At 36.7% G+C, this 26914-nt stretch overlaps 1 protein-coding gene across 4 annotated transcripts in view; it reads left to right on the forward strand.

Moving 5' to 3' along the window:
• The window catches only part of BMPR1B (bone morphogenetic protein receptor type 1B), a 430873-nt gene that overhangs the window by 360381 nt on the left and 43578 nt on the right, over window positions 1-26914 (forward strand). For all 4 annotated transcript variants that reach the window (XR_011073892.1, XM_068542462.1, XM_068542464.1 and 1 more), the window contains 3 exons: window positions 8921-9080; window positions 25657-25759; window positions 26293-26395. Coding sequence is in view for 3 of the 4 variants with exons in the window: in XM_068542462.1 (XP_068398563.1) it covers window positions 8921-9080; window positions 25657-25759; window positions 26293-26395 (366 nt within the window). In the remaining variant the exon portion in view is untranslated. The remainder of the gene's footprint in view (window positions 1-8920; window positions 9081-25656; window positions 25760-26292; window positions 26396-26914) is intronic.

Here is a 26914-nt window from a genome sequence, read left to right on the forward strand (position 1 = left end):
CTTAAGTGATGAAAATAAAAGTTAGTTATCTATTTAAACCCACCATTCAGGATCACTAAAAGTTAGCTTGAAAATTAATATTGTTTTCAAGCTCTGATTCAAGTTTTATTCCTGTGTATTGTAGGTTTTTGTTTTTAACCAGTGTACTGTTTAAACCAGTTTTGGTTGAGAAAGGAAATGGGCATTGATTCACATTATTTATTATCATAACAACATGGATAGTGTTAGACTGGATCATTCCCAAAGCATTGCTGGACAGTTCAGTAGTACTTTCAAATTTTCTTCCACTAATCTTTTTACCCAAGATACTTGAAGTACAAACTTGTGTGATATGAATTTCGATTTTTCTTCTTGCTCCGGTCTGCCCTCTTGTGAAGATGAGGTAGAACAGAGAAGACACTCAAATTTTTGTTAATTTTTGAGATATTTAGAGAGCTAAAAAGTAAAAAAATGAAGAAAGGAAAATAGATTACTAGTAGATCCTGTGGCACAAAATAATTACATGTCATCTTTAAATGAATTTTGAAGACTCACATCCATTTCTTAGTATATCAATACATAGTGTATTTGAGATTTAATTTCCTTGAATTATTGCTGTTCATAAAGATTGTTCTCCATGTGTTTTAATGTGACAGTAGATTCTGATATTCTCTTCACTATGACATATATCGTACAACAATATTTTATATCACAAACTTAAAATGTTTTATGGCATTTTTGAAATAAGAATGTTACCGAGAAAAAATAATCAAAACTAGTACATTAACTAAAATGTACTTTAGGATATAATGGATGAATATGGAAGCTAAAATTTATTTCTTGCAGAGTTGTAGTACTGCAATTTTTGTTTTACAATTTGCTTTTGTCCTGTGTTTTCTGATATTTCTATAAAAATCTTGTTTCATTTTTCTGTAAAAATCATATGGAAGGGTATACTATAATATAAAATAATATAGAAATAGTAAAAATAATTAATTTATTAAGTATATACATCAAAAATGAGTTATTTTATAGTGTTTATACCAGGCTGCCAGCTAATAATTGTCCACTGATTCCAGATGAGTACTTTAAAGAAATTCTTTATAACTCTGCCTTACTTCCTAACTTACACAAGAAGAGATGGCATAGAAAACTTGTGTATAACTATACACAGACACACAAAATAGCTGAAAACATGTATGTAACTGTAACATATATCCACGAAAAGATATTCAAGGAAAATAACCATCTGTTTAGCCTTTGTAATTGAATGGAAGTCACACTACTGCATGCTGATCATTATATTATTTTGTGAAGTTTGAGTAATTTGCCTGAAAATTTGTAAATCTCTCTCATATATGAAAATCATAAGGAATATAATTTAGTTGCAATTCATTAAGAACACACACGCATGCGCGCGCGCGCACACACACACACACACACGCACACACACGTTTGGAAGTGATCGTGTGGTTCAGTTGCTCCTGAAAAAAATCTAGTGATCCTCTGAAAAATGAGGAACAGTTTTAGATTGGCTTCCACAGGCCCTACTTTGTATTATCATGGTAATTTGGATAGTTAACGACCTGGATTAACTATAATGTAACTAACTAAGCTAACCAGGAAGCATCTGAAGTGTCTGGATTCACACTGTTAAGCTAAAGATTGGTATTAGGGAGAAAAAAGGGTGGGGAGTTAGGGGAGGGGGAAGGTAGGAGGGAGGAAGGAAACTGAAAATGGACTGAACTAAAGAGGGATTTATTCGGTGTAGTATTTATTCCTAAGACATTTCCGGACAGTCTGACTTTTCTCAGTTTTTTTTCCCTCTTATATTTTTCTGTCAGATTTATTTATAATTCTATTACTAAATATTAAAAAAGCCTTAATTGTCTGGAAAGTTACTGGGAAGAAATAATCAATTTTGTTGAAATTCTTTTCAACCTAAGTAGAAACCATTCACTATTTAGCTTTCCTTGGTGGAAAAAAAATTCCTTTTAATTTGTTGATTTAGAAAATATAATGTACTAAATTATATGTAATGTTTCTTTAATAATTAGTAATCTTGCCATTGTTTTTAATGATTATCTTCTTTTATATAAATTTATCAGAAAGTCAGGCTAAATTCATGTTTTTATGAGATAATTATTCATTTTATATACATGTAATTGCCTTTTTTATGCCTTAGCTGATGTGTTCAGTCTTGTTTTTGATCCAAAATGCCTAAGCTTGCCTATATGAGGCTGGCTAGATTTTGCATAAATTCAGAATGACTTTATATGAAAGTGATTCTTTTATAAATCCTTTTTCATAATTATAACAGTAGATAAAACAGTTCAGTTTCTCATTGACCCTTTATTTCAAATGTGGACTAGCTATTAGGAAGATCTTAAGGAAACTGAACCAATAATTTAAAACCTCCCAACAAACAAAAGTCTAGTTCCAGATGGCTTCACTGGTCAATACTATCAAACATTCAAAGAAGAATTAATACCAATCCTTCTCAAACTCTTCCAAAAATAGAAGAGGAAACACTTCCAAAATCATGTTATGAGACCAGCATTTCCTTGATCTCAAAACCAGACAAGGACACCATAAGAAAAGAAAATTACAGACCAATATCCCTGATGAGCATATCTAAAAATCCTCAACAAAATATTAACAAACCAAATTCAACAATATATTAAAAGGATCATACACCGTGATCAAATGGGATTTATTCCAGTGATGTAAGGGTGTTACAGCATCCACAAATCAATCAATGTGATTTACCACATGAACAAAATGAAGGATGAAAATCTTATCATCTAAATAAACGCAGAAAAAGCATTTGACAAAATTCAACATCCATTTATGATAAAAACAACAACAACAACAACTCTCAAAACAGGTATAGAAAGAATATGCTTCAACACAGGAAAGGCTATATATATGACAAGCCCACAGCTAACATCATACACAACAGTGAAAAGCTGAAATCTTTTCCTTTAAGATTAGGACCAAGACCAGGATGCCCACTCTGGCCAGTTTTATTCAACATAGTATTGGAAATGCTAGCCAGAACAATTAGGCAAAAAAAGAATAAAAGGCGTCTAAATTGGAAAGGAAGAAGGAAAACTGTCACTGTTGGCAGATGACATGATGTTATATATAGAAAACCCTAAAAACTCCATCAAAAACTGTTGGAACTAATAAAGGAATTCAGTAAAATCGCAGGATATAAAGGCAGTATAGAGAAATCTGTTGCATTTCTATACACTAATAATGAATGAACTATCAGAAAGAGAAATTAAGAAAATGATTTCCATTTACAACTGCATCCAAAAGAATAGGATACCTAGGAATAAATTTAACCTAGGAGGTGAAAGACCTGTGCACTAAAAACTATCAGACATTGATGAAACAAACTGAAGAAGACACAAACAAATGGAAAGCTAATCCATGCTCACAGACTGGGATAGTTAATATTGTTAAAATGTCCATATTACCCAAAATAGTCTACAGATTCAATACAATCCCTATCAAAATTCCAATGGCATTTTTCACAGAAATAGAACAAACAACCCTAAAATTTGTATAGAACCACAAAAGACCCTGAATAGCCAAAGCAATCTTGAGAAAGAACAAAGCTCAAGGCATCATGCTCCCAGCTTGCAAACTATATTACAAAGCTATAGTCACCAAAACAGTATGGTATTGGCAGAAAAACAGACACATAGATCAGTGGAACAGAATAGAGAGCCCAGAAATAAACCCACACTCTTATGGTCAGTTAATCTATGCCAAAGGAGCCAAGAATATACAATGGTAAAATGATAGTCTCTTCAATAAATGCTGTTGGGAAAACTGGATAGCTACATGCAGTAGAATGAAACTGGACCATTATCTTACACCATACACAAAACGTAACTCAAAATGTATTAAAGACTTGAATGTAAGACCTGAAAGCATGTAACTCATCAAAGAAAAGGTAGGTTGTAAGCTGTTTGACATAGGTCTTAGTGTTGATATTTTGGATTTGACACCAAAAGCAAAGCCAAGCAAAAATAAACGAGTGGGACTACCTTAAACTAAAAATCTTCTGCACAACAAAGGAAACCCTCAACAAAATGAAAAGGCAACCTACTGAATGGGAGAGGATACTTACAAATCGTATATCTGATAAGGGGTTGATATCCAAAATATATAAAGAACTTACACAACTCAGTAGCAAAAAAACAAAGTTCCATTTAAAAAAATGTGCAGAGGATCTGAATAATATTCATTTTTCCAAAGAAGACATACAGATGGCCAACAGGTACATGAAAAAATGCTTAACATCACTAATCAATCAGGAAATATGTATCAAAACCTCAGTGAGATATCACCTCACACCTGTTAGAATGGCTGTTCTCAAAAAGGCAAGTGATAACAAATGCTGGTGAGGATGTGGAGAAAAGGAAACCCTTGTACATTGTTGGTGGGAATGTAAATTGGTGCAGCCACTATGGAAAACAGTATGCAGCTCCCTCAAAAAATTAAAAATAGAACTACCATGAGATTCAGCAATTCCAATTCTGGGTATTTATCCAAGGAAACAAAAACACTAACTTGAAAAGATATATGCACCTCTATGTTCATTGCAGCATTATTTACAATGGCCAAGATATGGAACAACAGAAGTGTCCAGCAAGGGATGGATAAAGAAGATGTGGTACGTTGTTGTACACCTGAAACTAATATTGTATGGCAATTATACCTCAATTTAGATATCATAATCTTTCTTTTTAACTGTGCTCTTAGCTTTTAAGTTGAGTCTAATCATATTTATTCGTTCTGTTGCTACTGCTTCTCTTCTCCCTTGTCTTCTCCTTTTAGCCTCCAAATTATCACTTAATTATTTTAGTTTAATCTTGTGATTGGAAATGTTGTGAATCGTGTGATAACGATTTTCATTTCATAAGGAATTAAACACATATAGATGAATTGACTCCTAAGTAGCAATTACATACTTTTATGGATTACTCCCTTGATTATTTTGGCAAAAGCAAATAAAGAACTCTCCACTTGTCTCAGATTTGCATTTAATTATCCATTTATTTAATGCTAATTAAAAGCAGTCATTTATCATCTCACTACTTTTACTTGTTTGGGTCACATTGTATGAAGGAAGCCTTATATGTTCATTCAGTATGTTGTCTGTTAACTCAGTTTATAGAAATGGTGTCTATTATGAGCTAGCTATACTTATCTTTTTATTCTTATGAATGTGTTTTTGGTAAAATATCATGTATTCTGACTACATGTTAAAGTGTTAAACATTTTAGAAATATTATGCAACAATATTTCATCTTCACAATCTCTATAGAAAGGATGATTTTTACCTTCTGATTACCAAGTTTTTATTGCTAGTGTCTCCTTCGGACCTCTTTTATATTGTTGGGTTTTTTTTTTGTTTGTTTGTTTAACATCTTTATTGGAGTATAATTGTTTTACAATGGTGTGTTAGTTTCTGCTTTATAACAAAGTGAATCAGTTATATATATACATATGTTCCCATATCTCTTCCCTCTTGCGTCTCCCTCTATCCCACCCCTCAGGGTGGTCACAAAGCACCGAGCTGATCTCCCTGTGCTATGCGGCTGCTTCCCACTAGCTGTCTATTTTACATTTGGTAGTGTATATACGTCCATGCCACTCTCTCACTTTGTCACAGCTTACCCTTCCCCCTCCCCATATCCTCAAGTCCATTCTCTAGTAGGTCTGTGTCTTTACTCCCGTCTTGCCCCTAGGTTCTTCATGACCTTTTTTTTTTTTTTCCTTAGATTCCATATGTATGTGTTCGCATACGGTATTTGTTTTTCACTTTCTGACTTACTTCACTCTGTATGACAGACTCTAGGTCCATCCACCCCACTACAAATAACTCAATTTCGTTTCTTTTTATGGCTGAGTAATATTCCATTGTATATATGTGCCACATCTTCTTTATCCATTCATCTGTTGATGGACACTTAGGTTGCTTCCATGTCCTGGCTATTGTAAATAGAGATGCAATGAACATTTTGGTACATGACTCTTTTTGAATTATGGTTTTCTCAGGGTATATGCCCAGTAGTGGGATTGCTGGGTCATATGGTAGTTCTATTTTTAGTTTTTTAAGGAACCTCCATACTGTTCTCCATAGTGGCTGTATCAATTTACATTCCCACCAACAGTGCAAGAGGATTCCCTTTTCTCCACACCCTCTCCAGCATTTATTGTTTATAGATTTTTTGATGATGGCCATTCTGACCAGTGTGAGATGATATCTCATTGTAGTTTTGATTTGCATTTCTCTAATGATTAATGATGTTGAGCATTCTTTCATGTCTTTGTTGGCAATCTGTATATCTTCTTTGGAGAAATGTCTATTTAGGTCTTCTGCCCATTTTTGGATTGGGTTGTTTGTTTTTTTGATATTGAGCTGCATGAGCTCCCTGTAAATTTTGGAGATTAATCCTTTGTCAGTTGCTTCATTTGCAAATATTTTCTCCCATTCTGAGGGTTGTCTTTTGGTCTTGTTTATGGTTTCCTTTGCTGTGCAAAAGCTTTTGCAATAAATAAAAAGCAATATCACAAAGAATCTCCTTCTAACTAAATTTTATATCAGTATTTTGTTTAAATTAAAATGTGAGAAAATCATGGATCCTGTCTTAAAATGTTTTTTACAAAATGACATCTTATTTCCAATAGTATAAGGGTGTTTCTTTTTATACTGTAGACCATTCTGTGTGAATATTCCATTTAACAACTTTTCCCACCAGGTGGTACATTCTGTGTATGTTTAGTTCATCCTACTTACCTAGGCTGTGTCTGGAACAAGGTAGGCACCCAATATGTGTTTGCTAAGTAGACATATGCATAATAAATGAATTTTTATTATTTTGTTTTTAAAAACCTCAAAGAGCAGGGGCCTGGTATGGAAGAAAGCAGGATGTAATAAGTTTTAAATATCTTACCTTCATCACTTTGAGTTACTTTGAGGTAATTTAGGTCATAAAGTTAGTAAGACTGAGAACCAGATTTAAAAAGAAGGAAACCAACATGGCAGGGTGATATATAGGCATACCAATACCTACTGCACCTGGATAGCAAGTGGTGCTAGGGCATTTATGCAGGCTTTAAATACAAGATACTAACATGAACTGTGTTTAACTTCACTTTATTTTGGAATTTAACTTAAGGGTGAGCACTGATTTTATAGAAATAATAAACACCTATTGGGATTAATTTTGTGGTTGGATTAAATAAATATTTACTTAATCTAGTCCTAGTTTTCTCACAGTGGAGTCTGCACATCATCTGTCTCAGTCACCTGGGGTCTTGTGGAATAACGCCTTTCCCTTGGCTCGCCTGAGACCTGTGGAATCAGAATCACTGTGGGTGGCCCAGGATTCTGAACATAACAGACTCTTCATATATTACAATTGATATGTCTTCTGCAGACTAAAATATAAGGAACTGTTTTAGGTGTACATCTTACATAAATTTGAAAAATCTAATGAAATATTAGAATTAATGATTGGGGGAAATTCTGGTAAATGGATCTAACATACTTTATTCTTTTTTCCTTTAATTACTACTTTCTAAAAATTCAACTAATTAGCGTAACATAGAGAAAGTCAGGATAAATCATCACAGACCTTTTTCTAAACTCTTCATTCTCTGATATAACCAGTGGTTGGAGGCACTAATTTGTAGTTAAAAATAACAAATGTACACTGTACATATCTATTGTGTATACTGTACTTCTGATCTAGAATTTCAGTTTTTTAATCCAGTATCTTTTAGATAATATTTTTGTTGAAATTGTATTTAACTGTAGGCAAACTGGATGTGTTGTGAGATTTTAAATCAAACATTGCTCAGGGTGACAATTTATACAGTGACATAGCATGTAGGAGAGCTCTTACCACAATGCCTGAAACCTGTTGTCAATTAATCTATGCCTCCTTCTGAAGCATCCTTACTTTCCAGAAGTGGTGGTAAAGAAGAAAACATGAAAACTGTCTCAGTGATATGTCACCCTAGGTTGTGCAACATTGTCTTACTATTTAAAAGGTAAAAAATTAGATTTCTCCAATAACATTAGCTAACATTTATCAAGTAATACTATGTAACATACCCACTCTAAGCTCTTGACATGAGGTAGGTGCTTATAATTATCTCCAATTTGATGATAAGAAAATGAAGCACAGTGGGATTATTTGTAAAGTTATTCAATGTCAACTAACTGGTAAACAGTAAAGCCTACTTTAAAACCCAGAAAAATCTGTCTCTAAACATCATGTCTACTATCGTATCTTCCATTGAAGATGTAGAATCATTGCTACCGTAATAGGTCGTCACTTTCGCTTGTATATCTTGATAATTAAATTTTTATCTTCCTAATGAATGTTGCAGGTCAAATATTTTTAATGATTTCTTTAAAAAATACATGGTATACCTAAAGTGAAGAGAACTCTAAAGTAAAGAGACTGGTAGAAAGTTTTAGGGCCCAGACAACCTGGGTTTAAATGCTGGCTTCATGACTTATGAGCTGGGTGCAGATCACTTAAACTTCGAGTCTTAATTTTCTCATCTGAAAATGGGAATGGTTATATTTACTCACAGCATTACCATACAGAGTAGAGATAATCTATATAATAGTGGGTCATTAAACTGCCTGCACTCAATCAAATACAAGTATTATAACTTAATGTAGAAACTACTATTCTGAAAGGATTATGAGAATTTCTAATGAGACATATATATCATATAGAAAGTATAATTTTTAGTGTCAAAACATCAGAATATGTTTTCTGTTTAAATGTTTAACTATTATGATTACTAATATTTTGTTTAATATCATCATTCTTTGGACAGAAGACTGTGGCTGGGCTATCCCAAAGATGCTTAAACTCTTACTGTTTCTTATTTTCAGCAAACTTGCTTGATAACATGCTTTTACGAAGTTCAGGAAAATTGAATGTGGGCACCAAGAAAGAGGATGGTGAGAGTACAGCCCTCACCCCTCGCCCAAAGATCTTGCGATGTAAATGCCACCACCATTGTCCAGAAGACTCAGTCAACAATATTTGCAGGTTGGTCATATAAATTATTTAACTCTAGTTTTAATAGAAAGCCATCCTTTTTTGACTATAGAATTGTAGGCTAGTGTTTCCAAGAACACATTTTGGGGAATAGGGCCTAAACCCATTAACTCTCAGAGCTGTGCCTGTATGTAGAGAAGTACTGAATCGCATTTTGCCCTGAAACGTTGTTCTGAGGTCATTCTTCCTGCAAACATCATGTGTGCACGTAAACAGAGAGCACAGATCCCAGGGTCCCTGTCAAGGAGCAAGAACCAATTATTTTCTTTCAAAAGACCTCAGTCCCCAAAATAAATGCAATAGCAGGGGTGTCAAATGTGTTTTCTTGTTTGTTTGTTCTAACATTTATTATGGTGATGGTGTTAGTATTTTGGAAAGAACACCTAAGCTGTTAAGAATATTTATAAACTGCCTCTGGGAAACAGCGTAGTAATAGAGTTTATGTGAGCCCACCAGAAGTTAAGATTAAGACGCTAAGTACTAGAGAATAAACTCCTTAGTAGCTAATCATGTTTGTATAAATACTTTCTAACGTTTGAAACTGCACTGTTTGCCTCTTTCTTCCTTACACGTCTTTATGCAGCCACATGCATTTTTTTGGTCAGTGTCCCTGCATTGACTCCCCAGGGTGAGGACAACAGTAAATAAAGAGGCCAGAGTGTGTCCAGGGCGAAGTGGCTGAGATAACAAGACAAGTGCGGGTCTCAGGAGTTAAAATGTCAGAGAAGCAGAGTCTCCCTCAAGGAGGATAATGGACCCAAATAGGAAGATGGGCTGCTGGGTTTGAACTCTGGGCAGAATATCTGGGCAACCATTTGGGACCTCATTCCCCAGGAAGAAGCATGAAGCTGAGTTGAATGCTTTTCTTTTTCATGCTGAGACCTTTTTTTTTTAAAGCTTCCTATGAAGTGGGATCTATCTAATATAAGCTCACCAGTGTATCCTGAAATATGTAGCTCAAGAAATATTTATTAACTGAATGACACAAGGAGGAAATTTGGGTATATTCATAAACATATGTCTCATTTAATCAGCACAACAACTCAGCATGGTAGGGAATGCTTCTTTCTTACCTTTAGACCTAAGGAATTCAGGGCCCAGAGAGGTCTAGTAACTTGGCCCTTGTATGATAGAACAAGGTGGCAATCTCTGAGCCCTTACGCCAAGTTAAAATGACTCCAAAGCTCAGACAGTGTTTCCTGGGAACACTACCTTTTTGCAGTAAACAGAAAAAGTATCAGGAAAATTACAAAGTTTTCTGAAGAAGAGAAAATTAGCAGGATGAAGCATATTAGGGAGATATTTTACTATTTTGTGTGAGTCTGTAGTAGTTAAGAGTGAATCTGTGTGTGCCCTTTGAGCTGTAGTTCAGGTGATCATACGTTCAGGTTTTCCAAAATTATCTCACTTTCAAATATTTTGTCCTATTTTCCTTATAGGCCATTGAAGTGTTCTAAGTTGATCTGGAAGAAGGTGTTGAGGCATGGTTAACTGCAATGCAAGTTCTCTGTGGTGGGAAGGAGAAGCTTGGCATAATGGGAGGAGACGTGGTGGGATTTGAGCCTGGAGACGGGAAATTTGTCTGTGTTCTAAAGGGGATGTTTAAGCAGGAGTGGCAGTGGAGATTGATGTGATTTGATTTGCTTTTTAGAAAAATTTTCTCCGCTGCAGAGTATTGAATGTATTAGAGGGAGACAAAAGTAAGTTCAAGAACAACAGCAGCCAAGTAAGAGAAATTGAAAAGTAGATTCAGGAAGGACAGTTTATGTGAGAGAAAATGTTCTCAGACGAGGGTAATGCTGGTGCAGGAGAGAGTTAGATGTGTTGGAGAAATATTTAGAAGGAAAGTTTTATGTTGACGCCACGGAGATGAGAGGGGACTAAGAAGAGCTTCACAAGTTGTCAGGTGTACTCTTAGGTGCATATTGTAGCCTTTTGATGAAAGACGACAGAGGAAAATAATCGAGTTTCAATCTGGATATACTAAGTTAAAGTTTCTGACACATCCAAGTAGAGATCCCCGAGAGTAGGCCTATCAATAGAATATGGATCTGGAGCTCAGATAAGAGGTTGGGGAGAGAGTAGAGTAAGTAGAACATTAATCAGTTTTTTTGTTTCTTTTTTTCAATCGCCCAATTCAGCACACCCCCACCCCCACCCCCCACCGCTTTCCCCCCTTGGTGTCCATACATTTGTTCTCTACATCTGTGTCTCTGTTTCTGCCCTGCAAACTGGTTCATCTGTACCATTTTCTAGGTTCCACATATATGTGTTAATATGCGATATTTGTTTTTCTCTTTCTGACTTACTTCACACTGTATGACAGTCTCTAGATCCATCCACATCTCTACAAATGACCCAGTTTCGTTCCTTTTTATGGCTGAGTAATATTCCATTGTATATATGTACCACATCTTCTTTATCTATTTGTCTGTCGATGGGCATTTAGGTTGCTTCCATGACTTGGCTATTGTAAATAGAGCTGCAGTGAACACTGGGGTGCATGTGTCTTTTTGCATTATGGTTTTCTCTGGGTATAGGCCAGTAGTGGGATTGCTGGGTCATATGGTAGTTCTATTTTTAGTTTTTTAAGGAACCTCCATACTGTTCTCCATAGTGGCTGTATCAATTTACATTCCCACCAACAGTGCAAGAGGGTTCCCTTTTCTCCACACCCTCTCCAGCATTTGTTGTTTGTAGATTTTCTGATGATGCCCATTCTAACTGGTGTGAGGTGATACCTCATTGTAGTTTTGAATTGTATTTCTCTAATAATTAGTGATGTTGAGCAGCTTTTCATGTGCTTCTTGACCATCTATATGTCTTCTTTGGAGAAATGTCTATTTAGGTCTTCTGCCCATTTTTGGATTGGGTTGTTTGTTTTTTTGATATTGAGCTGCATGAGCTCCCTGTAAATTTTGGAGATTAATCCTTTGTCCATTAATTCGTTTGCAAATATTTTCTCCCATTCTGAGGGTTGTCTTTTGGTCTTGTTTATGGTTTCCTTTGCTGTGCAAAAGCTTTTAAGTTTCATTCGGTCCCATTTGTTTATTTGTGTTTTTATTTCCATTACTCTAGGCGGTGGATCAAAAAAGATCTTGCTGTGATTTATGTCAAAGAGTGTTCTTCCTATGTTTTCCACTAAGAGTTTTATAGTGTCTGGTCTTACATTTAGGTCTCTAATCCATTTTGAGTTTATTTTTGTGTGTGGTATTAGGGAGTGTTCTAATTTGATTCTTTTACATGTAGCTGTCCAGTTCTCTCAGCACCACTTAGTGAAGAGACTGTCTTTTCTCCATTGTATATCCTTGCCTCCTTTGTCATAGATTAGTTGACCATAGGTGTGTGGGTTTATTTCTGGGCTTTCTATCCTGTTCCATTGATCTATATTTCTGTTTTTGTGCCAGTACCATATTGTCTTGATTACTGTAGCTTTGTAGTATAGTCTGAAGTCAGGGAGTCTGATTCCTCCAGCTCCGTTTTTTTCCTTCAAGGCTGCTTTGGCTATTTGGGGTCTTTTGTGTCTCCATACAAATTTTAAGATTTTTTGTTCTAGTTCTGTAAAAAATGCCATTGGTAATTTGATAGGGATTGCATTGAATCTGTAGATTGCTTTGGGTAGTATAGTCATTTTCACAATATTGATTCTTCCAATCCAAGAACATGGTATATCTCTCCATCTGTTGGTATCATCTTTAATTTTTTTCATCAGTGTCTTAGAGTTTTCTGCGTACAGGTCTTTTGTCTCCCTAGGTTTATTCCTAGGTACTTAATTCTTTTTGTTGTGATGGTAAATGGGAGTGTTTTTTTGATTTCACTTTCAGATTTTTCATCATTAGTGTATAGGAATGCAAGAGATTTCTGTGCATTAATTTTGTATCCTGCAGCTTTACCAAATTCATTGATTAGCTCTAGTAGTTTTCTGGTGGCATCTTAAAGATTCTCTATGTATAGTATCCTGTCATCTGCAAACAGTGACAGTTTTACTTCTTCTTTTCCAATTTGTATCCCTTTTATTTCTTTTTCTTTTCTGATTGCCATGACTAGGACTTCCAAAACTATGTTGAATAATAGTGGTGAAAGTGGACATCCTTGTCTTGTTCCTGATTTTAGAGGAAATGCTTTCAGTGTTTCACCATTGAGAATGATGTTTGCTGTGGGTTTGTCATATATGCCTTTTATTATATTGAAGTAGTTTCACTCTATGACCACTTTCTGGAGAGTTTTTATCATAAATGGGTGTTGAATTTTGTCAAAAGCTTTTTCTGCATCTATTGAGATGATCATATGGTTTTTATTCTTCAGTTTGTTAATATGGTGTATCACATTGATTGATTTGCGTATATTGAAGAATGCTTGCATCTCTGGGATAAATCCCACTTGATCATGGTGTATGATCCTTTTAATGTGTTGTTGGATTCTGTTTGCTAGTATTTTGTTGAGAATTTTTGCATCTATATTCATCAGTGGAATTGGTCTGTAATTTCCTTTTTTTCTAGTATCTTTGTCTGGTTTTGGTATCAGGGTGATGGTGGCCTCATAGAATGAGTTTGGGAGTTTTCCTTCCTCTGCAATTTTTTGGAAGCGTTTGAGAAGGATGGGTGTTAACTCTTCTCTAAATGTTTGATAGAATTCACCTGTGAAGCCATCTGGTCCTGGACTTTTGTTTGTTGGAAGATTTTTAATCACAGTTTCAATTTCATTACTTGTGATTGGTGTGTTCATATTTTCTACTTCTTCCTGGTTCAGTCTTGGAAGGTTATACCTTTCCAAGAATTTGTCCATTTCTTCCAGCTTGTCCATTTTATTGGCATAGAGTTGCTTGTAGTAGTCTCTTAGGATGCCTTGTATTTCTGCGGTGTCTGTTGTCACTTCTCCTTTTTCATTTCTGATTTTATTGATTTGAGTCCTCTCCCTCTTTTTCTTGATGAGTCTGGCTAATGGTTTATCAATTTTGTTTATCTTCTCAAAGAACCAGCTTTTAGTTTTATTGATCTTTGCTATTGTTTTCTTTGTTTCTGTTTCATTTATTTCTGCTCTGATCTTTATGATTTCCTTCCTTCTGCTAACTTTGGGTTTTGTTTGTTCTTCTTTCTCTAGTTCCTTTAGGTGTAACGTTAGATTGTTTATCTGAGATTTTTCTTGTTTCTTGAGGTAGGCTTGTATAGCTATAAACTTCCCTCTTAGAACTGCTTTTGCTGCATCCCATAGGTTTTGGGTCGTCGTGTTTTCATTGTCATTTGTCTCTAGGTATTTTTTGATTTCCTCTTTGATTTCTTCAGTGATCTGTTGGTTATTTAGTAACATATTGTTTAACCTCCCTGTGTTTGTGTTTTTTACGTTTTTTTTCCCTTTAATTGATTTCTAATCTCATAACATTGTGGTCAGAAAAGATGCTTGATATGATTTCAGTTTTCTTAAATTTACTGAGGCTTGATTTGTGTCCCAAGATGTGATCTATCCTGGAGAATTTTCCGTGTGCATTTGAGAAGAAAGTGTAATCTGCTGTTTTTTGATGGAATGTCCTATAAATATCAATTAAATCTATCTGGTCTGTTGTGTCATTTAAAGCTTGTGTTTCCTCATTAATTTTCTGTTTGGATGATCTGTCCATTGGTGTAAGTGAGGTGTTAAAGTCCCCCACTATTATTGTGTTACTGTCGATTTCCTGTTTTATAGCTGTTAGCAGTTGCCTTCTGTATTGAGTTGCTCCTATGTTGGGTGCATATATATTTATAATTGTTATATCTTCTTCTTGGATTGCTCCCTTGATCATTATGTAGTGTCTTTCCTTGTCTCTTGTAACATTCTTTATTTTAAATTCTATTTTATCTGATACGAGTATTGCTACTCCAGCTTTCTTTTGATTTCCATTTGCATGGAATATCTTTTTTCATCCCCTCACTTTCAGTCTGTATGTGTCCCTAGGTCTGAAGTGGGTCTCTTGTAGACAGCATATATATGGGTCTTGTTTTTGTATCCATTCAGCAAGCCTGTGTCTTTTGGTTGGAGCATTTAATCAATTTACGTTTAAGGTAATTATGGATATTTATGTTCCTATGACCATTTTCTTAATTGTTTTGGGTTTGTTGTTGTAGGTCCTTTTCTTCTCTTGTGTTTCCCAGTTAGAGAAGTTCCTTTAACATTTGTTGTAGAACTGGTTTGGTGGTGCTGAATTCTCTTAGCTTTTGCTTATCTGTAAAGCTTTTGATTTCTCCATTGAATCTCAGTGAGATCCTTGCTGGGTAGAGTAATCTTGGTTGTAGGTTCTTCCCTTTCATCACTTTAAGTATATTATGCCACTCCCTTCTGTCTTGTAGAGTTTCTGCTGAGAAATCAGCTGTTAACCTTACAAGAGTTCCCTTGTATGTTATTTGTCATTTTTCCCTTGCTGCCTTCAATAATTTTTCTCTGTCTTTAATTTTTGCCAATTTGATTACTCTGTGTCTCGGCGTGTTTCTCCTTGGGTTTATCCTGTATGGGCCTTGCTGCACTTCCTGGACATGGGTGGCTCTTTCCTTTCCCATGTTAGAGAAGTTTCTGACTATAATCTCTTCAAATATTTTCTCAGGTCCTTTCTCTCTCTCTTCTCCTTCTTGGACCCCTATAATGCGAATGTTGGTGCATTTAATGTTGTCCCAGAGGTCTCTTAGGCTGTCCTCATTTCTTTTCATTCTGTTTTCTTTATTCTGTTCCACGGCAGTGAATTCCACCATTCTGTCTTCCAGGTCACTTATCCGTTCTTCTGCCTCAGTTATTCTGCTATTGATTACTTCTAGTGTAGTTTCCATTTCAGTTCTTGTATTGTTCATCTCTCTGTTTTTTTGTTCTTTAATCCTTCTAAATCTTTGTTAAACATTTCTTGCATCTTCTTGATCTTTGCCTCCATTCTTTTTCTGAGGTTGTGGATCATCTTCACTATCATTATTCTGAATTCTTTTTCTGGAAGGTTGCCTATCTCCACTTCATTTAGTTGTTTTTCTTGGGTTTTATCTTGTTCTTTCATCTGGTACATAGCCCTCTGCCTTTTCACTTTCTCTGTCTTTCTGTGAATGTGGTTTTTGTTCCACAGGCTGCAGGGTTGTAGTTCTTCTTGGTTCTGCTGTCTGCCCTCTGGTGGATGAGGCTATCTAAGAGGCTTGTGCAAGTTTTCTGGTGGGAGGGACTGGTGGTCGGTAGAGCTGGGTGTTGCTCTGTGGGCAGAGCTCAGTAAAACTTTAATCCAATTGTCTGCTGACGGGTGGGGCTGGGTTCCCTCCCTGTTGGTTGTTTGGCCTGAGGTGACCCCACACTGGAGCCTACAGGCTCTTTGGTGGGGCTAATGGCAGACTCTGGGAGGGCTCAGGCCAAGGGGTACTTCCCAGAACTTCTGCTGCCAGTGTCCTTGTCCCTTGGTGAGCCACAGCCACCCCCCACCTCTGCAGGTGACCCTCCAACACTAGCAGGTAGGTCTGGTTCAGTCTCCTATGGGGTCACTGCTCCTTCCCCTGGGTCCCGATGTGCACACTACTTTGTGTGTGCCCTCCAAGAGTGGAGTCTCTGTTTCCCCCAGTCCTGCTGAAGTCCTGCAATCAAATCCCACTAGCCTTCGAAGTCTGATTCTCTAGGAATTCCTCCTCCCATTGCCAGACCCCCAGGTTGGGAAGCCTGACGTGGGGCTCAGAACCTTCACTCCAGAGGGTGGACTTCTGTGGTATAAGTGTTCTCCAGTTTGTGAGTCACCCACCCAGCAGTTATGGGATTTGATTTTATTGTGATTGCGCCCCTCCTACCGTCTCATTGCAGCTTCTCCTTTGTCTTTGGATGTGGGGTATCTTTTTTGGTGATTCCAGTGTCTTCCTGTCAATGATTGTTCAGCAGTTAGTTGCGATTCAGGTGTTCTCGAAAGAGGGAGTGAGAGCATGTCCTTCTACTCCACCATCTTGAACCAATCTCCATTAGTCAGTTTTTTGCTGGGAAATAAGTATCCTTAAAATCACAGTGATTCTTACCACTAAAGACATTTATTATTTCATTCCTGTGTCTTCCTGTGAGTTGCAAATCTGCTGGGCTCTGCGGCCTGGGTGCGCTTGGCTTCAGGCCTGATCCCAACGTTTCTTCATTCTTCTTGGACTGGCAGCTACCAAGGGCATATTGTTTGTTTGTTTGTTTGTTTTAATAAACAAAGAAACAAATTAATTGATTAATTAATTTATGGCTGCATTGGGTCTTCGTTGCTACACGCGGGCTTTCTCTAGTTGGCAGCGAGCGGGGGCTATTCTTGGTGGTGGTGCGCGGGCTTCTCATTGCAGTGGCTTCTCTTGTTGCAGAACATGGGCTCTAGGCATGCGGGCTTCAGTAGGTGTGGCTCGTGGGCTCTAGAGTGCAGGCTCAGTAGTTGTGGCACACGGGCTTAGTTGCTCCGTGGCATGTGGGATCTTCCTGGACCAGGGATCAAACCCGTGTTCCCCACATTGGCAGGCAGATTCTTAACCACTGTGCCACCAGGGAAGCCCCAAAGTTCTTTCTCAAATGAGTTTGAGGGAGCAACCTCCTAAAGCTTCTCCTTGTGTCATGTCCTCTAACATTCCATTTACCAAATCATGTGACCTCCTCAAGCTCAAAGTCAAAGGGAAGCCATGGTTAGAGTGTGGCATGAAGAATTGAGAACAATAATAGAACAATCTAATCTACCAGCGTACCACTGAGCCTTGAGACTTTAATGCTTGGGTAAAGGAGGCTCTCCCCAGGAGACTCAGAATTAGCAGTGAAGCAGTGAGTATGGTGTCACTGAAGCCAAGTTTACTGAGGGAGAAAGAAGTAAGGTCAGCCATATTAGATGCTGTTAGGAGAAGAACCATCAGATTTATTGACCTTGATAACTGCAGTTTAGAAATATTTAATGTGGAAGTAGATATGGAGGGCAGATTGGAATGGGTTGTGAACTGTATGGTTTCCAACCTTTGATTTATGATAGCAAAGAAGAAGAAAACAAAAATACAACAAAGCCAGCAATCAGTAACAATGGAACCCCTCAAAAATTGTGGGTATACCATGATAGCATGCATTGGTTATCTTGTAGAAGTCAACAGAAAACTAATATTTATTGAGCTTTTGTACTACTAGCATGCTTACTTTCACCTATCTTTAATCATCACAGCACTCCTCTAAAGAATGTAGCATTATCTGTACTTTTCCAGGTGAGAAATCTGAGGCTCTGAGAGGTTAAGTAATTTTTACTAGGTCACTCCGTGTTCATGCCCAAGTGAGTGAAAAGAAATTGTGGCCAAGCTTACAAAGTACTGAATTTTTGACCAACAGCTAATCCCTGACCCTCAAAGGAGCAGAAATACTCACTCTTGAGTAAACTGTACATACATTTTGCTAACGAGGTATTGACTCCAGTTGAGTCTCCTGTGAGCTGAGGTCAGTCGTGTCTGAATCACAGGGCTGTTTCTTGTTCCTGTGCCCCTAGACCTAAATAGGTCCAAGCCTTTCTGCCTCCATTCCTATAAGCACTCCAAATCAGCGCTCCTCAAGCTATCTCTGGTCAAAGTTTTTCTCCCCAATAAGTTGTGCACTGATACTTTCTAAACTACAATAAAAATGAATTACTAGGAAAATTAATTTTAAAATACCTACAAATTGTATGCTTCATTTTTCTATTGTCTATTAATTAAATTCAACAGAGCTAAATTTATTGCTGTATATACAAGTTTCAATTTCTGTATTAACGTACTCACAGACCAGTTAACAAGTAGTTTGCAAGGGAACACACTTTGAGTAATACTGCACTAAATCTTGCACTTCTAGGTAAAACAGTTCTAAAGACAACGGTGTGCTTGCTTGGGGCTTAGATAAGGGCTGGTACCAGGCAGATTGTAGCCAAGCTGGATGTCCTAGGTAGATCTCATGCTCATTACCACTCCCACTTTCCTGGAGAAAATAATCTAAAAAGTGGCCCAAATCAAAACTGCATCATACTTAAAAGAGATTCTGAAATCCCACATGATAATTCAGAGAAAATATACAAAGTTTAGAGGGTTTTGGGTTTTTTAAAAAAATATTTATTTATTTGGTTGTGCCGGGTCTTAGTGGCAGCAGGCAGGCTACTTAGTTGCTGTATGCATGTGGGATCTAGTTCCCTGACCAGGGATCAAACCCAGGCCCCCTGCATTGGGAGCGCAGAGTCTTATCCACTGCGCCACCAGGGAAGTCCCTTTTTTTTTTTTTTTTAAAACTCTTCATGAGTACCATCAGTCACTTTACCAGCCACCATTCTTGTTGGAATGTTGATCATGTCGTTCTTGTCCTTGATTCCTGTGGTGCAGATGTGTCTGCTTCCAATATCCATGCCATTTATATTGCCTAATGGCATGCATATTAGAGGATGTAGTACAAATATATCATGCTGAATACAATATTAGAACCATTTTTTAATATCCATAATTCAAAATAAGAGGCGAAGCCATTGTTCAGTCTCCCTCATTATAATATCTATCTTCTAAATATTTACCTTTCTAGGTGTTATTTTTCATGGTTTATCCTTCTTATTCCATTTCCAGATTCTATTCCTAGGACCTCAGACTATCACTGCATGCCTGGAAAGCTGCATAGTCTCCTTAATAACTCTTTGTGTATCACTTTCAACATGCCAGTGTTCTGTCTTGTTTTCCTGTCCTAACAGGCGTAATCTCAGCCTTGATTATTCTTTTCTGTATAGAATTTGGTCCTACTTTATGTATCCTTCCGTGTTTTACTTGATGTGGTCTGTGATAGTCATTTTTGTCCCTTTCTCACCACCTCCCTCAAGTTCTTCTACTCTCTCGTACAAGTCTATCCAGTTCTAAAAATTTTTTTTACTCTTTTTCAAGGTAATTTTAAAAACTTCCTCATTTATCTTACCGGGTTCTGACCAAAAATTCTCCTACCTGGGCAGTTTTCAGGGTTTGTAGGTGTAATAAATCACATTGGATGATTGCATTAAGCATGTGCACATGACACCAGGTGCCTAAACGAGAAATGTGATACGTCTCCAACTGTATCCTGAAGAGTCAAAGGCGGCAGAAGGGAAGGCTTAGGGGCTTAATAGGAAGTGAACAATATACGGCTCTTTACAACTATACATAGAGGACCATTGAAAGTTTTTGAGCAGGAAGGAAAATGTAAGGTTTATCGGGCAATGCTGTACAGAGCCCTTATACAAAGTTTGTATTAACCCAGAGCTTCTCAACCTCCTGCTGAATGTGGTGGTGTGCACTTTTAGAGAGGTACTTCTGACCCAGGTCTCAGGGTGTTTAAAGTGAGCATTCTCCTCATTTGTTTGTACATCTTCTGTTCATCCAGTTTATTCCACTGTTGCCCAGGCCACCTGAACATTGAGCTTTATGATCTTTTTTTTTTTCCCCCAGTAGAAGATGTTGAGTTAAAATCATTTCATTTATGAGAGTGGTGGGTCCTTCTTTAGAACTTATAATTCAGTTGGATGAGGCTATGGTTCCAAATTCACTTACGAAGTCTTTTATAAGGAGTAACTGCTTTTGTGGCCCTCAGTTATAAATGATACTTAAATGGGTCCATTTGCTCTTGGACTTAGGAAGTGAACATTGTAGGGCTCTGGACAGTCATACATAGAGAACCATTGAAGATATTTGAGCAGGCAGGAAAACAAGATTTATCAGGCAGTGCTGTGCAGAATGGGCTAGAGTCTTGAGAGAGAAGAGGGGGCTTTCTGCTTGAAGGCTCTCAAGAGCAGTCTAGGCGAGAGGTAGGGAGGGTCTGCACGGGGTGGTGGAGGTGAGAATATGCAAATGCTTGTTTAACATAGAAAGTGAGACAAGTTCAAAAAATCTTGTACCTCCTACGAAAAATGAACAAAAATGAACAAAATGCGGAATCACTTGGTATGGCTGCCGGAGAAGGATGTATGATAGTTACACTTTCTTGAGGATGAAGTAAAAAGGCCTCTCTCACATCGGAACCTCATCATTAATGTTGTAACTTCACCTTCCCCCCAGTGCTATGACCTCTCAGAGGAAAAACCAGAGAAGGGGAGCAGTGGTAGTCATATCTATTTTACCCTCTTTCCCTCTACTGCTATGGGAACCCACTCACCTAAAATGATAGGGTAGAAAAACAAATATAAACCTTAGGGTTCTGTTACTCTGGTCATTACCTTTGTGCAACATTCTTCTTTGCCTTTTCCCCCCAGTCAGTAGAAAGCACTTGGTTAGCTGGTGATTTCTGTCCCTCCTGCTTGAAGTTGAACGACTTTGTTTTTCCTAGGATTGGTTCATAGACGTTGAGCTCCTCAAAAGCAAAGGCTCCATCTTCCTCACCCTTGCTTCTCATCATCCAACTCAGTCTGAGGCATAGTATGCTTAATAAATGTTTGTAAAATAAACTATTGTTCACAAAGCTCTAAGCAGCTTTCAGCTGTTTTAGTTAACTGACTAAAATCTACATGATTTAAATAGCAACTGTAAAAGTTGTATGTATCTTTCAGTTTACCTGTGACAGAAAACTTTGAAAACTTTGTTTATCCCCTTCAATGTGAAATAGATATTTTAGAAGACAGTGTTCTCAAGGACCTATTTATAATTGACCTAAAACAAGCAGCCTTTCAAATAGATTCTGACGGAAACTTAAAAGAAATTTATGAATTCTAGTATTTCTTACATACTGGAAAAAAAAGTAGAATAAATAATTTGATTCAGTTTGATCGGAATAAATAAATTGATTGGTATAGAGAACAATAAATCCCTGTGTGCAGATGCACTTGAGCAAGTATCCATTTATTGAATGAGTTTTTGTCAAGAGCAAAATTTTAAACTATTTAATAATTAAATAGTAATTTTGAGTTATTTAATAATTTTTAGATTATTTTATTAGTGCTCTAAAATTTCCTATCACTCTGATTGGGTAGATCAGATGAACTCTTTTTAACTCATACTTTAAAAAATTATTTTATAGTTAAAGTAATCTTTATAAAGATCAAAACTAGTTAGAAGAAAACTTCTACAGCAGTCCCTTCTCAACTGTGGTGGTTATTGTTTCTGGACAATCCTGGGGTTTACAATAAAGAAGCATAAGATCTTAGTGGGAAAAGAGAGTTAAAGGGACCGAAACTTGGGTAAACTTTATAAACCCTGTACTCACTCTACAATGAATGAGTTGGGGTCCAGAAGGCTGTTTATAAATCCATTTGAGCCCAAATGAGAACAGGCAGAACTTTCAGGCTCTGGATGCATGTCCACCTAAAGAGTATTATTTGGTTCCTCAAACCTTTAAACTAGGTATATCCCTTTCTTACTTGCTAGTAAATGTTCACTTGGGCACACTGAAGATCTCTTGAGGCAGTTTATCCCCGATGATCTCTCAAGATGTTCCAGGCACTCCTTTGCCTTTGGAATATTGGGCAGATTCAAGGAGTCATGAAACTGTAGACCAATCCAAGGGTTGTAACAGAAGTTTTATTATCACTACTTTGACCTCATATGGCCTTTTCATTTTCAAATGCTTTGCTTTTTCATGGATTAGCATTATGTTGAGAGGCATTCAGTACTGATGATTGATCATGTTCGTATGCAACTGTTCTGTTTTGTCAATTACTTTTCTTTACCTATAACACAGGGGCAGAATTTTTTTTTTTTTAATTTACATTGTCTTCTTTTTTATTGAAGTATAGTTGATTTACAATATTATATTAGTTTTATGTATACCACATAATGATTCAATATTTTTATAGATTATACTCCATTTAAAGTTATTAAAAAATAATGGCTAAATTTCCCTGTGCTGTACAATATATCCTTGTGGATTATTTATTTTATAAATGGTAGTTTGTACCTCTTAATCCCCTACCCCTGTCTTGCCTCTCCCCCCTTGTCAATTGTCTTCTTTTAAAATTCATAATCATTACTGTAATCAAGTGGTTCATCCTGCGTTCATGTATACATCTCACTACTTTCAATTTTGTTTAAAATTATTTCAACTTTTGTTTCCTTCATAATTCTTCATCTCTTCCTGTTATCACTTTCAACACTCTGGGGATGTTGGGGTAATAATCTATATAAAACATTTAAAAACTAAGCTTAAATATGGCAACCAGCAACAGAATGTTCAAATAAGCCCATGGTTAAGAGTTGAACGTCTCTTAGTGATGGGTGACGTTGATCAGCTTTGACTCCAGAGCGTAGCTGTGTTTACATTTGTGCTTGCTTGAGAGTCGAAAGTTCTCAAGTAATTCTTAAGCTTCTGTAATTGTACTGCAGGTTTCCAGGTAATGTCCCTTAGTAGCTAGCAATTTCAGTAAGAAGCTTATAAATTATTTTTGCTTTCTTGTCAGTAATATGCACTTGAAATGGTTTTCCAACTAAATATTTGAGTTCCTATCCGAATTTATGACTTACGGGACACCGACTCTTCTTTCCAGGGTCTCTCTCCCTCTCCATCCCCTCTTTTTTAAATTTATTTTTTATTGAAGTAACTTTGGTTTATAACATTATATAAGTTTCATGTGTGCAACATTTTATTTCTACTTTTGTGTACACTACAGTGTACTCTCCACCAAAAATGTAGTGTCCATCCTCTCTTTTTATTTTTAGCTCCCCCCCTCTTCACAGACGAGGGAGTGCATTTTTAAAGCTTGAATTTACTCTTCCTGATGTTTCTTTATATTTCCCAGGACACTGTAACAGTAACCTGCCAACAGCTTTACCAGCTTTCTCTCTTCTTTCTTGATTCTTAAAGTTGCCTAACAGTACATTTCTGTATTCTCAGATTTTGATTTAAGGAGACCTCCTGATTAAGGAGAAATTAGTCTTTTTAGATTTAACATATTGTATCAAACTTTTCTAGCTGCTCTATGATTTCCTAGTGTCAGAAACTTAAACTGACTTTATTCCTAACTCCTGAATTTTACTTTTGATGAGAAGTGTAAGTTACACATGTAGTCTAAATGTATAGGAAAGGGATAAAAAAAAAAAATCACATGGGTATTGTTTGCTTATATTGTTTAAAGTAAATTTCTAAGGGACAGGTCTTTTATTTATTGCCTTTGGCATTTACATTCTTTAGATTTTCATAGCGATTTCAGTACATTGGCTAAAAAGCCCCAAAGAATTTAGAGCATGGGCTGTTCCAAGGCAGTCTTTCTCCTGCAGCAGTATTCATGCATTTGACCTTAGTCTAACAAAGAGATTTATCATTGGCCATTCCTAGCCATTCATTAGTATGTTTGAACTTTGCTGTGCTAGTTCTTATAAACTGAGGCATTTTGGATCGCTTGAGGCTTATAAACCAGGTAAACAATTCTAAGGGTGTTGATGGTAACTGAAGCGCTAATGTATGGCAGAATGCTGCTACCACTAACACAGAATAGACCAGCACACAAATCACGGCCAACGCCATGCTCAGAGCTTTCTTCCCGTGACCTTTTAGGACTATGTTGTCACATCTGTGTTGGGTGCGGAGCATGCATATATATGAGAGAAAGATGGATATATCCTTTAGTACTTTATTTCTTAGATGTGCAGTAGTGGTTTATGACTTATATTGGGAGTCTGCGGGCGTTTATCACCCGAGCTTGTGAAGACAGTAGTGTCTGTTTATAAATAGTTCTATATATAATAGTCCTTGTTTTTCATTTTTAATCCCTGTGGAAATGAAGCAAGAAGTCCTTGATTCAAGGCTTGATTCTGTAACTGTTTTGTTTTGTGACCTTGTACAAGCTTGTTAGACTCTCATAAATTTAATTTACCCATTTGTAAAATAGAAATAATATCACTTCTCATTGTTGTTGAGAGGATTAAATGAGATAGAATAAGTGAAAGTTCTTTTCAATGTAGAAAACAGACAGAAAAGAAAAGTATTGTTTCTTTGGCTTCCATGATCTTGTTAAAAACCCTTCTTTCTGTTGTCCATCCTTACCCCACACCCAAATAAGACAGCCACAAAGCCTGATGTCTTCATATGCCTGCCCGGAAGCAGAGGGTACCACATGGCAGAATCTTACTCACTTCACTTAGGCTGTGCTGATCCCAACTCCTACCTCTCCTTAGTCTGTGTGCCTTAGTAAGAGATAAATTTATTTCACTACCTCAGAGCAAGTAGAACCAGCATAAATGTTCACCTGCACGGGTTCAAACCCCTGCTGTGCCTCTCACTAGCTGTACAGCCTTTGAGAATTACTCAAGGTCTCTGAGCCCCAGTTTCCTCATATAGAAAGTAAGCATAGTACTACCTCCTTCTTAGAGTGGATTTCTGAAGGTGATACCTGTGAAGGACCAAAATAAGTGTTTAGCATCTAGTATATATGGTTAGTAATTTATACGTTATATGGAAATTTTGGATCCTTCTTTCTTGCAAGTTTCTGGACAGAGGAGATATTACTAAATATTTTATGATAATTAAGTCAACTTTCATAAAAGGAAGTTTGGGGATTCTTTAAACAGATAGTGACCTGTAATGGCAATTGACTTTCTTCTTGTTTGTAATGAAACAAGTGATAAACATCTTCATTTCCTTTTACCGTAGACACACACACACACACACACACACACACTTACTTTGCCTGTTTGGTCTTCAGCACAGATGGATATTGTTTCACAATGATAGAAGAAGATGATTCTGGGATGCCTGTGGTCACTTCTGGATGTCTAGGATTAGAAGGCTCAGATTTTCAGTGTCGGGTAAGGAAGATAATTTGATTCTACTTTGTAACCTTTCATTGGCTAGACTTCAAACAGCCAAATTTCAAACAAGATATAACAATTGTTTTTGTTTTTGTTTTTTACTATCTTGTTTTCAGTAATTTGGAAAATAATTTGAAAATTCGCATTGGGTTAATTCTCCCTTCATTTAGAAATCAAATATTCATTTTATTTTTGCTGGTAACTTCTGGTTTAGTGACTCATTAGATCATCTTGCTCAAATTCCAGTTTGGTTGATTGCATTAAGCCAAACCTTCTTCCTCAGTTTATGCTACACATGTTGGTTATTACAAATAGAGTAGTAATTTTGTTGAAATGTAAAAGATGCAGTAAGATAATACATGATGATTTGAAAGAAATTACCTAATACAATACATCAGTTTCACCATGTTTGAATAAAACTATCAGAATTTGAAGTGACTTCTCTAAATAGTGTTAATGTACTAGTTTTGGATGATATGACTTTGAAATTTAGGGGAAACCTATTAATAGCTGTTTGGGTTCAATTTTAGGACACTCCCATTCCTCATCAAAGAAGATCGATTGAATGCTGCACAGAACGGAATGAATGTAATAAAGATCTACACCCTACACTGCCTCCACTAAAAAACAGAGGTAAGAAGAGGAAGGCTTCCAGGCTGGAAAAGCTTTAGACATAAAGAAAATGAAAACTTGAATTATTCTCTTTTCTAAATGCATCTACCTGTACCATTTTCCACTACTGGGGCAGAGGACTGAGGCAAGATGACATAATGAAATGGTCATTCAAAGACATGTGCAAGGAGTTCTCAGGAAAATAGTTGCATGTGCCTTCACTCTTAAGATGCTGACTTCTTTAACCTGTCCTCATTTCCTTCAGAATACTATGGTGTCTAGAGCTTGGAGTGGGTTTCAGGAGGATAGAGGAGGGAGATAGTGTTTTACGTTTACCCCTAAATGTTATTCAGAAGTTGCATTTCACTCAACAACTGCTATTTGGCTACATTCGTTTTAAAAATAAGGACCTTTTAAAGGACTAATTCAGATTATCTGCTGGATGGCATTTCCTTTTATTTACGCTGGAGTAACTACTTTTTAGTCAATTCATATGTATTGGTAAAATGGAGAAAATATCTAGAAAGTTTAATTCTAGGA

This window comes from Eschrichtius robustus, chromosome 4, assembly GCF_028021215.1.
Source record: "Eschrichtius robustus isolate mEscRob2 chromosome 4, mEscRob2.pri, whole genome shotgun sequence".
NCBI lineage: Eukaryota > Metazoa > Chordata > Mammalia > Artiodactyla > Eschrichtiidae > Eschrichtius > Eschrichtius robustus.